Source organism: Typopeltis vanoorti, chromosome 3 (genome assembly GCF_054136105.1).
Source record: "Typopeltis vanoorti isolate ZY-2024b chromosome 3, IOZ_Tvanoo_1.0, whole genome shotgun sequence".
NCBI classification, from domain to species: Eukaryota; Metazoa; Arthropoda; class Arachnida; order Uropygi; family Thelyphonidae; genus Typopeltis; species Typopeltis vanoorti.
In genome coordinates, this window is record NC_143551.1 from 137,705,506 (window position 1) to 137,719,439 (window position 13,934).

The 13,934-nt window shown below is 34.0% G+C and overlaps 1 protein-coding gene across 4 annotated transcripts in view; it reads right to left on the reverse strand.

The window, feature by feature from the left end:
* The window catches only part of LOC150108594 (lysine-specific demethylase 4C-like), a 366,824-nt gene that overhangs the window by 274,291 nt on the left and 78,599 nt on the right, over nucleotides 1-13,934 (reverse strand). For all 4 annotated transcript variants that reach the window (XM_090390884.1, XM_090390883.1, XM_090390881.1 and 1 more), the window contains exon 5: nucleotides 10,795-11,029. In XM_090390884.1, the coding sequence (XP_090247010.1) occupies nucleotides 10,795-11,029 (235 nt within the window). The remainder of the gene's footprint in view (nucleotides 1-10,794; nucleotides 11,030-13,934) is intronic.

Consider the following 13,934-nt stretch of genomic DNA (forward strand, 5'->3'; position numbering starts at 1 on the left):
GGGAGAGCGTGTTGTTTACCACTGCAAGCGAGTTACTATCTCCCCACATGAACTTGTTTAAGCTTTTTTTCATGTGTGAAGGTATATGCGAAACTTTTATTGGTAACAGAAAACTAGCTCGGATGACAGTGATAACATAAAATGAGTTTTGATATGTATATAAAGTCAATATCAACAGTCCCTGATTACGAACGTGTGGTGAAAGGGACAGGAAGATTTGGAGCTTCCCTGGAGAGCAATCAAAGTAAATACAAATAACCACTGCTTTGAAATGAAACATATGAATAAGCAATATTTACTAATATTCATTAAGCGGCAAAATATGCAGGAAGTAAAGTTTATGAACCAACACCAATGTGTGGATTTTTCCATTAAAATAAAAAAATCTACTTAGTCTTAAAACATTTTAAATTTGTTTTCATTATTTCACGGCCACCCCTCAACAAAACCTACGGCCCACAGTTTGGGAAGCGCTGCCCTAGAAGACTAAAATTTTAGACCTGATATTGTGCACTAACAAATAACAGATTAATTTGAAAAAAATAAAAAATAAATAAAATAATTAAAAAAAAAAACATTGAAAGGAAGTTGGTAATAATCTGAACTTAAATGTGCAGCACTATCATAGTATTCTGTACAACCACTTGCCATACATTTATCAGGAATGAGATGATAATAAATATTAAAAAAAATAATATATATATATATATATATATATATATACCTACCCTTTCAATATTTCATACTGAAAGAATGTAACTAGTAAGAAATCAGCTTTGATAGCAATCTGAAAAGAATGCTATGAAAGAAAACGTTTTAGAGTTTGTATAAGCACCAACAACTGTTTTACTGTTGAGAAGCAACAAGGTTCAAAGAATTCTAGTGCTTTTGGAAATGAATTGTGAGAAAACTGTTTAAGAACTTTCCAATGAAGGAGCTGAATGCTATGTTAAAAAATAATAATAATAAATGAGAAGAACAGTCATGCATAGAAATCCTTTTATTATGTATGACTATTTTTCAGCTTTTTTGTCATTTAATTATTTTTCACATAGAAGATATCTTTCTGTCTATCAGGTCCCCTCCTTGACAAATAAATTTTATTTAATGTTATTACAGCAAAAAAAAAAAAAAAAAAACCTCCACCATTGCTGGTCCCAAGCCCAGATGAGAAAGGAGGAGGGTTGTATTGTACACCCACACTTCACAGAACGTAGTCTGGTAATGTGCCAAGAATAGTCAATTCATGTTGAAGGGGAGAAAGAAATAAAGGATGTATTAATTGGTCACCAACATGCGAAATCACATGCTTTATATGTAAATTTTCTGACTGTTGCAAGCAAAATAGTTACCACTTTAAGAACTAGAATTTTCATAAAAGAAAAGCTAATTTTCCGACGTATAATAATAAGCACTAATCCCACAAAATGCATCGATTACCCTAATATTGGAATGGATTCTCCTTCTTTTGACATGTGCACAAGTGTCAAAGGGTCTCGCATCTGTGGGCATACAGTACTTGTGGCTAGCAACCACAATATGGAAAAAACATATTGTTATAGAAACCTCAACCATTGTTGGAAAACCTTTTTGAGGCCCTATGCTCTGCAGGAAGTGAAGAGGATAGGTAAGGTAAAGTAATAGCAAAAAAAAAAAAAAAAAAACTATTAATCTATCTTATATGAAAGCAGATGGCACTGTTTCATAACTTATCAGGCTTCATTTCAGTTTTTTTCATCCAGACAGGAAACAGGTAAATTCCACTTTGATGGAGGTGAAATTACAGCTGCAGCATTCACTGCTATCAGTCATCATTAAATTCCTGACATCTACCCTCATAGGATAGATGTCAGAAATTTGACAAGATATTATATTATACTACATGAAAAAGTTACATCATTACTAACTTCTTATTAAAAATTTTCCTCAAAATTAACCTGATATCTCTCAAGACTACAATATTATTAGATCTTATATTTATGTCTTTTAAGGTGGATCTCACTGTACAATCCTCCTAGACCTTGGTCTTCCCCTGGATCTTTTTCTTGCCATTCTGACAAAAAAATATTTGTTTTGCTAACCTTGTGTTTCTCATTCTGTTTAACTTTGCCATACCAACTGAGATTAGCTCTGCTGACAAATTACTGAATGTTAACAATGTCATATGTTTTCCTAATATTCTCATTTTTAATATGATACTGCCATATGCAGCACTTGTTTGCCCGTCTCTTCATCAATTGTCACTCATAATTAGTGATAGTCATGGGCCAGCTATATTTGATTGGCTACCAGTGGAAACTGAACTGCCCACTCAGTCTCCAAAGCTAGATAGGGTTTAAAGGCCTCACCTATTCTCTATAAAGGGAATAAAAGGCATTAGCCGATAGCTGATTACTATCATTCGTGCCATCTGTTCACTCCACTAGTGCTTCTCAGAACTCTCATATCTATATTCTCTAGTCTTTGATCAAGAGTTTTATTTCTAGCCCAGCTCTCAGATCTATAAGATAAAACGTCAAAAAAGTGACTTATATACAGTTATTGTTTTGAATAATTTTTCACTTATTCGATATAAATTTATTCACTTGACTTTCAATCATACCAGCTTTACTAATTCTCTTGTCTATTTCCATATTTAATTTGCCAACTTCACTAAAAATTGTGTCTAAATAGATGAAATGTTTTAATTGATACATTCTCCATTCAGTATACAGTTCATGTTTTCGATGTTTCTGCCTATTTTCATTGTCTTACTGCTGATTTTCATATTAACTTTATTACACCAGTTATTTAATTTTGTTTTCTGCAGACTTGTATTGGATTTACTTCGCAGTATAACATCACCTGCATAAAGTAAAGAGTGCGATTAACATCTCCAATTTTGACGTCAGCCTTTAACTGCTATGGTCGAGTTAACTCAATCGAAGTTTATTTGACTTGGGTTTCTGTCCTTGTATGACATCTAAAGAGAAAAATTTGAACTGGTGCAACTAATCATATTAAGTACCTCCGTAGCGCAATTGGAAGAATGACGGTACATTGCGCACTTCGATTGGAAAAGGTCTAAGTTCGATTCTCATCATGACAGAAGGAATCTTTATATATAGACTTTTTAAATCGAAGGTGAGTTAGCCGATCTCATATGGAGGTAGCAGGTTTTTTTCTCCTGGAAAGTTGGGTTTTTCATCCTGCATACAGACAAATTGGCCCTTCAGAACACATGCAATTTACAGACAAAAAATACTAGTTGTGGTAGAGGGTGGTAAACGGCATGAATTGTGTACTTCATATGAAGAAGATCCTGGTGATTCTACATAAATTAATGTGTGTAATTTGCTAAATCAAGTGGACACCCCTTGATTATGCAAATTTTATAAAACACTATTATTGCCATTTTTGTAAGTGAACAAGTATATATCAAAAATGTATGATGTTGTAGACTTCTTACCTCAGTAATAATTTTAATTGATTTTATTTATAAATTTTTTGCAAAATTAATTCAGCACATGGGACAATTTCGGTAGAATATAAAATTTCTACTGACATTGTAGAAATTGTACAGCAGCTAAAGGGTTAATACCACTTTTCTTAATAATGTGATCCATATAGATGATGAGCAACAGTGTAAATAATGTGTGCCCTTGTCTCATATCTGAAGTAACATTAAACCATCATCCTGCACCTCCTACCCTAACTACTGACGTACAACTCAAATAAAGACAAAGTACTGCTTGATATATGCAGTACTTTGTCTCATTTACACCATATAACTGTAACATTTTGAACAGTTTTTCTCTTGACACATTGATCTACAAAAACTTAAATACACATCCTTGGTATATCCCCATGATTTCTCAATTATTTGTCGAAAAGTGAAAATATGATTCTGACAACCTCTACTTGGGTTGAACACAGCCTTCATTTCTCCAAGTTTCTCTTACACAATTTTTCTAAGCCTTTTCTCAAGAATATTACATAAGCTTTACCAGGAACACTCAATATGAAAATTGCTCTGTAATTCTCACATTGTTTTATTTCCCTTTTTTACAGATGGGTACCAGGAGATCTCTACTCCAATCAATTGGAATTCGACCTTATCATCAGGCAATCTAAATTATACAATGAAGCCAATGAAAAACTTGTACATCTCCATATTTGAGCATTTCTTACTTGCCACATTTCTGAATTTTCATGACTATTCTCTGCTTCGAATATCGCTGTGTATTCCTAATTGCATTCCTGTTGAATGATTTCTTCCACCATTCCTTTCACTGCTTGTTTCTTTTAGAACCCTTCCGAAGTAACCACTGCAAATATCTAGAATATCTTTATCTTCAGTTTTCATGTCATCTTTATTATCTTTGATTTTTTTTACAGTATTCTTCAACAGACTCCAGAATATTATACCACCTTACTGATATTTTCAATGTTCCTACCAAAGTCTTCCCGTGACTTTTATTAAGCTAGTTTTACACAGTGCTTCACTTTCTTATAATTTTCTCTGTATTTTCCAGAGTACAGTTGACTTACTTGCCTGAAACTTTCGATAAGCTTTCTTCTTTTTCTTGACTGCCTAACTCTAACTTCCTGAGACCACCATGGAGTTCTGATTTTTGTACCATCACAGACAACCTCACCACATGCCTCTGTGGTAATCAATGTTTTCTTCAGGATTTGCAAGTGAATCTTTAAGGTTTGGTTTTTGTTTTCAAACTATTTAATTTTTTCTTGAATAACTTTGTGTATTTGAATCTACAGTTAACCTCTAAACTCTGTCAAACTTTGATTCATTTTAAAACTTTCTTATACACTCTTCGTTTTAATAAGAAATTTAGTTTAATCCTATTCAAAACTAAATGATCATTGCCAATTTCAAATCCACCGTATACTCATGTCCTGAACCCTGAACCAGTGGGAAAACATCGCTATCAACAATAACTTTTCTTATTTTAGTATCCTCTTCATGTGAATTTGTTCATGTTTTTGTGTTGGAACATGATGTCAGTAACAGCTAGTCCATGTCCTGAACAGTAATCTAATATGTATTTATCATTATTATTAGCTCTGTTCTTCGCTCCAAATTTTTCCAAAGTATTTCTATATGTATAGCAATCATTTCTTACTCTGTTGTTTAGATCTCCAACAAGGACCAACTTTTTCTTTTATCGGTTGTATCAGTTGCACTTTCTAATGCCTCAAAAAAAATCCTTCAAATGCTTCCTTAGTAGAACTTTCTGTGTGACCATAGGCAACAAATGTCTCATCACTGTCCAGTTCCCTATTTTGATATTTGTCTACATAACTCTACCTGATATGGCATGAGATTATCATCATATTTAGTGTTGGAGTAAAACAGCTACTCTCTTTTTCCTGATCTTCGTTGGCTGAATATTCCATCTTATATTTGTTGCTTTTGTTTTTGTCTTCTTTCTTTTCGTAACACCTATTATGTCCATCTGGCTCTTATCTAATGTTTCTTCTAGTTCCATTTCTTTTCACAGATGCTTCTTATGTTGATGGTGCCAATCTGTTACTCAGCTGATTTGAGTTGGGATATGTTCCAGTGACTGACTTTTTTGCTGTTCATCTTGGTTCCCTGACAAAACAACAGGGAGTCTTGTTCAACCACACAACACCATAGTCAGAATGAAATTTGGTCATGTTGTACCATCATTTTGTTATTTGGTTTAAGCCAATAAGAAAGCAATTTATTAAATCCCAAATTGTCATCCCATCATCGTTCACCCAGTATCCAGTGAGATACCTAACAGGGTACACCACAAGAAGGTAAGGATTGGACATTATGTCAGAAACCCTGGTATGTACTCCACATTCCATAAAAGGCTATGTGGAGGTCTCCTTGCAGTTATGTCATTCTAACATTATGTCAGAAACCCTGGTATGTACTCCGCATTCCATGAAAGGCTATGTGGAGGTCTCCTCGCAGTTATCCATCTTTGACCCTCGAGTGGCTTTATTTGAGTCATCTGAGTATATAAACACTGCGGTGTTTATATACTCAGATAGAATAAGTATTCTGATAGTCTATAATTTTAAGAAACCTAAATTGCATACATTGATATGTTGGCCCTTCTCTGGCAATGAATTTTCCATCATTCCAAGAGGCATACTCTCTGCCAGTTTGTGATATCATTGAGGTACCACTGACTCTGACATATAACTTGTGGAAACCACAAAAACATGTGTGGTGTGGTTGACATTGGCTACATTGAATTTCTTTTATATTATCATTGTGCCAATGGATATTTTGTAGGGACTTTTTAATAGCTGGTTACAGTAAGCTGCTTACTGTAATATGGATAATTTTTCCTTTAGCATTACCAATCTTAAGAATTATTAATTTAGTCATCAGTCTATGTACCATTGTAGAGACACTAGTCTAGTCCTCTTATTTGTTTGGTGAAAAGGTATTCTGTTGGATTGAGATCAGGACTCTGTGTAGGCTAGTCAATTTTTTTCACATCATTTTCCTTAACCTGTGCTTTTATGCTTTAAGGAAAATGCATTATGCCACCAGCAGAATAGCATGGTGAACATCATATTGAAAGAGACACCAGTCTGTTCTGTAAAACTGTCACAATGCTAAGCATAGCATTGCATTATCTAGAATTGTTGAACATCAGTCAGTGTTAATTTTTCCATGAAATGCAACCAAAACGTTTAGTCCATATCATAAGAAGCTCTACAGCATTACACCACTACTACCAAACTTCATAAATGGAATTATGCACAAAGCATGTCCTCAGGCATATGTTAGATTATGCACCCTAGCATGAACTGTTATATTTACAACCCAAACACCACTCTTTATACCAGTGCAGTCTACGTATTGCTGCCTTGAATGATATCTGGTTTGTGTAAAAGTGCCTTTTTTTATATAGATACCAAGCTCTTCATGTAGAATTTACTTCTAATCTGAGGGTCTATAGACTTTATCAATTCCTGATTAAATGATTCTAGACAGAAATGCCAAGATTTCTATGACATACTCCCAAGTGCCTGTTGGTCTGCTAATATTGCTTTTGTGGATCTTTTATGTGCATTACTAGCTATTTGCTTAGTTGATTCTGAGTATTTCAGTCATTGTTCAATGTCACAAACAGGACATGCCACAGAAGAACTTTTACACACACACCAGCAACTTGTACTCTTGAGGAAATAAATAAGAGGGGGAGATTGTGCCAAAATACAGCAGTAGAAGAAATTAATGAACAGCAGAAAGTTCTGTGAGTATGAAGTTCATGCAGAATGTGTCTTAAGAGATTTTAAGGGAGCAGGGGAATTACCGATGCCAATGCTAATGAACAGTGACTGTGGAAATATCTGTGGACTACAAGCAGGAGAAGCTGAAAGAGGTGAATTCACAAGATAAATATTTCATCCAGTGAGGGATGATATGTATATCACCTCCCACACAGGTTGAGTCAGCTTGAACTGAATGATGTTACGCAGCTGGTGTTATAAGAGGTTTAAAAGAAATGGGGAGGGAAGGGCATGATGAATGCCAGTTCTGATGAAAAGTATCAATGGAAATATCTGTAAATGAGACACAATGCAGAAATTGAACATTTGTAAGAGAACGGTCAGTCTGTGAGAGAGAGAGAGGGGTCATCCAGTAGCTGAACTGCTTTCTGGACAGCACAAAGATTCCTAGTTATCAACAATAGTGAAATTCATACAATCATTTATTATTGACAAGTTACCAGGTTTTCACGCACAGGTTTCCAAATTGAACATTAATGGTTTTCTTCATCATCTCAGAAAAACACAAAAGAGAGAGAAAGTGAATGGTAAGATGATGATAAAGATTTGTCACAAGTGGTGTTTAAGGATCAAGCTAGATGACTGGTAGGAGACCTACACATAGCCTTAAAATACAGACAACTGACCAGGGCTTCTTACCTAAATCCCAATCCTCACTTGCTCATGGTGTATGTTAGCTATCTATCTGGATAATGAATGAATGAACAAGGATGAGCTGGCAATTTAGGATTAGCCAACCAAACTGTTTTTGTACTGGCTTAAACCATAATGTAAAATGATGATCATGACTTATTTTTAACAATATTAAAACATTAAATGAACTATTTTATGAAAAGATGTTTTACCTAGCAATGGGAAGTGCACTATCACCATCTTGTGCAGACCTTTTCATGGAAAAACTTGAAAAAGAAATTCTCTCCACAATCTCCCCTAGACCATCTACATGGTGGAGATATGTTGACGATATCTTCATTATATGGCAAGACAGCTTAGAAAACCTAAAATCTTTTGTGGATAAAATCAACTCAATACATAACAAGATAAAATTCACTCTGGAAGTGGAAAACAACAACCAACTGCATTTTTTAGACATTTTGATAAAGAAACAATCAAACAGTGTCAAATTATCTATTTACAGAAAGCCCACAGATACTGGAAGATATCTTCATTATACTTCAAACCATCACAAGACACACAAACTGAGCATTATCCACAGAAAATTTATATCAGAAGAGGAGGATACTCAGACTGAACTCTCACTAATAGACAATGCATTATCACAAAATGGATATTCTCAAAACATAATAAAAAAATATCTATACAGTGACAACCCCAGACAAGAAGAATCACACTCCCAGCATATTTCTACTATAGTGATCCCTTTCATCAAGTCAATTTCTTATCAAATAGCAAGAATACTAAGAGCCTACAACATCAGAGTGGTCTTCAAACCAACCACAAGCATCAGACAAGTTTTAGGATCCCCAAAAGATAAGGTACTTTTCAACAAATATCCAGGAGTATATTACATTCCCTGCTCCTGTGGTCTTGCCTACCTAGGACAAACTTCACGGAGTTTAGAAATCAGACAAAAAAGAACATGTTGGTAATGTGAACCATAACAGAAATATCTTTTCCGGCATAGCACATCATTTCTGTACATCTAACCACACGATAGAGTAGCAAAACAGCTCCATGCCATATCTTGATGACGACTACAGACATCGTTTATTCAAGGAAGCCGAAATAGTGTCAATAACCGGCGGAAACCTCAACAGAAATCAGGGTGTAATTCTAAACAGTTCGTGGAAAAACATTATCCTCTCTCTTAATCAAGCTAAATTACAACTAGCCAGTAATCACATTACACGTTTACAACAAACACGCATGCGTGATAATGAATAAGAACAATAAGTCCTCTCTGTCACACGAACGTGTAACCTTAGCTACTAGTTGGTTTGCAACGTTTTTTTATGTTCCTTTCAATTTGTATTTACTAGTTTTTATGTCTTTTCATAAACGCCTTGAAAAAGCCAGACAGTCTGCTGGCAAAACTGGTAGGCTATATTATAAGTTTGTTTTTATGGTCAGCATTAAATAAAATTGTATTTTAATTATAAACGGCCAAATATGTTTAGTTTGAAAAGATGTTTTATTAAGTGTTTATATTTTGCTGAATTTCAAATCAGCATCATCAGAACACAGCATGTATACGCGAGAGTGACTAAGTGAAACAATACATTTGCGATAGACAAAAGATCTAATGTCCTATTTTGGCACCCTCTAATGTTGTTAAAAAAAAACATTACAGCTATATGGAAGTTGCTCTTACAATAACAGTCTTCCAAATTTTTGGCAAATTAACACAACCATATTTGTTTAGGTTAGAAGAATTCTTCAACGCCATGGCTAACTAAAAAAATAATCTTTCAGATCTGTAACGATGTCAAAATAGCACATTTGTTTTCTTCCTTCTAATCCCATGTGAAGAGTTGTCCAAACCGTGGTTTATCAGTCCTGACTTGCCATAATAATGGTAGCGAATGTATTTTTTATGTTCTTCCAGGCAGATATTCCTGTGTGGCATAGTAGGCCAAAGTCACAGTCAAAGGGAACTTCATACACTCCACAGTGTGCTAGAGGGTGAAGTTTATCTCATCATTACTTTGGCTATCTTTTCTGATGTACCCCTAATACATAGGGAATAGAAATGGTAATTTTACCTTTGTATTTACATTTATAAAGACAAAAGAGATGACAATTGTGCTGAATAAGATTTCAACAGGATTGGAATAAATGGAGAAGATGGATCTTTAGCCTCAAGGTTCTTAAAAGTCCAAAGAGAAATAGATAATGCATTAGCCAACAAGAGAATAGTCAAATTAATTTTTTTTTCTCATACTATTTATACTATATTCTTTTGCTTTAATAAATTACATATTGAAATTTAATTTCTGTGTGCAACATGTGAATGAAACTAACAGAAATAACTTTTAAGATTGGTGCAGTAGGTTAAATCAGACTGAAATAAAATGTGTTGCATAAAAGTTTGAGGAACATAATTCTTACTGATCTGTCAGGAGAAAGATATAGGGCAGTCATAACACTACTTATCAAGATATGAAGATATGATATGAAGACTCATCGAGAGTGACATGAAGAATTTTGGCAATAAAAGATATATATATATATATATATGCTTTCTTTTCATACTGCAAATTTCCAAGTCCATGCTACAAAATTTTGATTCTTTAATTACATTCCTGATTCTGACACAAATTCAAGTAATGAGATTTTAAATTAAATATAGTTTTGATGCCTACCAGCAAATACATGTCTAGTATGGAAAAAAAAAAAAAAAAGTTGCACTAGACTTGATTTCAGTGATTTTAAGATCATTTTTACATTGAAAAAAATAAATAAATAAATAAAAATAAAAGATCAACAGATGTAACTATTAAGAATCAATATCAATTATTCACATATTTATTTTCTGTTAACATTACTTACCAGTAGCTAACCTTTCAAGACGTTTGCCATGTTCTGGAGGTATTGCATACCATGACTTTGGGGCACCAAAATGTAAATAATTTATACTGTATAAATCCATGTCTTCTGTGTGCCAAGCAAAAGTTGTTTTCCACATACCAAAATATAAATAAGCTGTATTTACACCTGCAATTTCTATGCCATAATCAGCAGCAATTAGGTCCAATATAGAATTTAGGTGCTGAATATTAAATTCCTATTAAATGAATAATAAAATGAATTTTTTTCAATTATAAAAATACTACACAGCAAATTTTGCTGCGAAAAAATTACAGATTAAAACCTGAAACAAACTGTTAATTAATACATGTTAATTTTATTCATTTGCAACCTCTTATTTTTTCCTCACAAAAAAATATTAATTAAATTAACTTATAAATATCCTCCAACTTAGTTGAATTTCATAAATGAGTAATGCAACCAAGGTAAAAATAGTTGTGTTAACATATGAAACATCAATGGAAAAGAAGTAGAGCTAGTTAAGATATAAATGAAATGCCAGACTGAAATAACTGGTGTCACAGAGACAAAGAATAAAACAAATGACAGCCTTCTAAATAACAAAGAAGGAATAATAACTATAAGATTTATTCAGGCACTAAGGATCAGTGTAATAAGGATATTCAACACTAAAAATGAAGTTCAATTTCATAAATGGGATTGATTTCTAATGGGAATACTGCAAGCATTTATACAAGGGAAAACTGAATAATAGAACTTTGTGTCTGTGGTCCCAATGAAGATGTCAGTAGCAAATATGCAGCAAAATCTATGAGTAATCAGAAAGAGCAGATAAGATAAACAAAAAAGAAAAACCTGTTCTTCTTGGGGATCTAAATAGAGTATGAAATGAATCCGAGATATGGAAATGTTTTAGGAAAGGCAAGGCTAATAATAATGTCAAGTATTAGCTGGATTTCTACTCAGGAGATGAACTAAGTTGCTAATTATTTTAGCAAAATAATTAGCAACTCAGTCACTGTTTTTTGCTAAAATAATTAATATTTATGCTTATCTTTTAGGGAGATATGTAATTTTTCTATATGATGATGTTCTTTAGATTGGTCCAAGATACAACTGTATAAAGAAGAATTCAAAATAGGAAGTGAAATACTATATAATAATTAGCATGATAAAAAAATATATTACAATAAACAGAATCAATATCAAACAACTCCATAATGCAAACTTCCCACTCAAATATTATTACCCCAAGACCCCTATGGAGTCAGACTCATCTAGGAGGTCCCTTTTTTTATACACACAGCACATTATACAATGTCTTAAAATTCAAATTCTCTACAGACACCACACTCTCAAGGCAATGCATTCCAATCATTCACAATTCCCCATGGAAAACCATGCTTCACGAACTCCTTATACAGCTTCCAGGGATGACCTCTTGTTCTCTCCCAATCTCCCACCATTTTATGAAAAATCTCTTCAGCATTAATCCTATAACAACCCCTTACCAACTTTGAAGTCTCTATCATATTACTCCTCTTTTTTCTATCCACTACTCTGTAAATTGCATTTTCTCAACCTTTCTTCATTTTCAACGTTCCAGAGATCAAAAACTACCTTAGATCAATTGCCTCTGGAACCTTTCCAACAACTCTTCATCCTTTTGAAAACCAGGTGACCAAATCTGTGCACATACAATGGAACCAGAATCTCCTTACTTCTACTAGTTACTGTCCTCTGCATCATTGCCATAATTCATTGTGCTGTCCTCACTATTTTGGCAATGTGTCCTCTAAATTTGAAAACAACCAAGCCTTAACACGTTCATTGCCAATCACGCGATATCGCGCAATGCGAGTTCTCACCAAACGGCCAATCACGCGATATCGCGCTGACGTCGCTAACTAAATAAAAAAATTTAAAAAAATTGGCCACCACACGAAATTCCAATTTTCAGCTTGGCAATGAACGATATTGCGCGACCACGCGATGCGAGTTCTCACCAAACGGCCGATAACGGGTTATCACGTTGACATCGCTAACTAAATAAAAAAATAAAAAAAATTTGGCCGCCACACGAAATTCCAATTTTCAGCTTGGCAATGAAAGTGTTAAAGAATAAACAGGGAAAATATAAAGAAAATCATGAATAACGTAGCCAGAGAAGAATACAGGAAGTTGTCTGAACAGGCAAATTCATTATATAGCAGACCATGAAAAGAAAATCATATTTAAAAGAGTATATAAAATGTTTCAGGCTAGAAAGTTAGCATGTGACCATACAGAATATTGAGAAAAATTTAGACATGCTAAGTTATGTGTAAGAACTGGTAAACAGAAATTATTGGAGAAATACACACACACACACACACACACACACACACACACACACACACACACACACACACACAGTCCTGCCATAAATGCTGTTACAACTTCCACACATTCCTGTGTTGTCCATAGAAATGCACAAGCCCAGTTCCATTAGTGGCCTGTGCACAGGGTCAACTGTTGATATGGAGTGTAAGGTTTTCATAACCTATTGAGAATACTCTGGACTTTTGGATGCTGATCTGTGGACCAATAAGTTCAGTCTGTGCCTCTAGTAGACAGATGTTTTTGTGCATTTGTTGGTTCTGTATCAATAAGTGCAACGTCATCAGCAAAGCTAAGATCAGTTATTTGCATGGTGTTGATGGATGTCCTAATGGTAGAAACCAAGATCTGTGTTGATGGTCCGGAAGATGTAGTCCAAGCAGACCAAGAATAAGGTACCAGTACATCACCTTGCAAGACTCCTGTTGTCACTGGAAAGGATTCAAATGTTTCTGTTTTAAAGATTTCTGTAGCATTGTAATCTTTATAAGGTGGTGAGATTGCTTGTATGAATTTTGATGATAGACCACAGTAGCTGAGTATTTTAATCATTGCTTCTCTATTAATGGAGTCAAAGGCTTTTTTAAGTCTATAAAGATTAAAATGAATGGTAGGTTTTTATCAGATGAACCTTCTATGAATTTTCTGATGCAGTGTATCTATTCTATTGTACATAGTTTTTTTTTTTAGAAATCCAGCTTGTTTTTTTCTTAAAAGTAGTGTTAAGTGAAGTTCTATTCTATTGAGTATCATCCTATTGT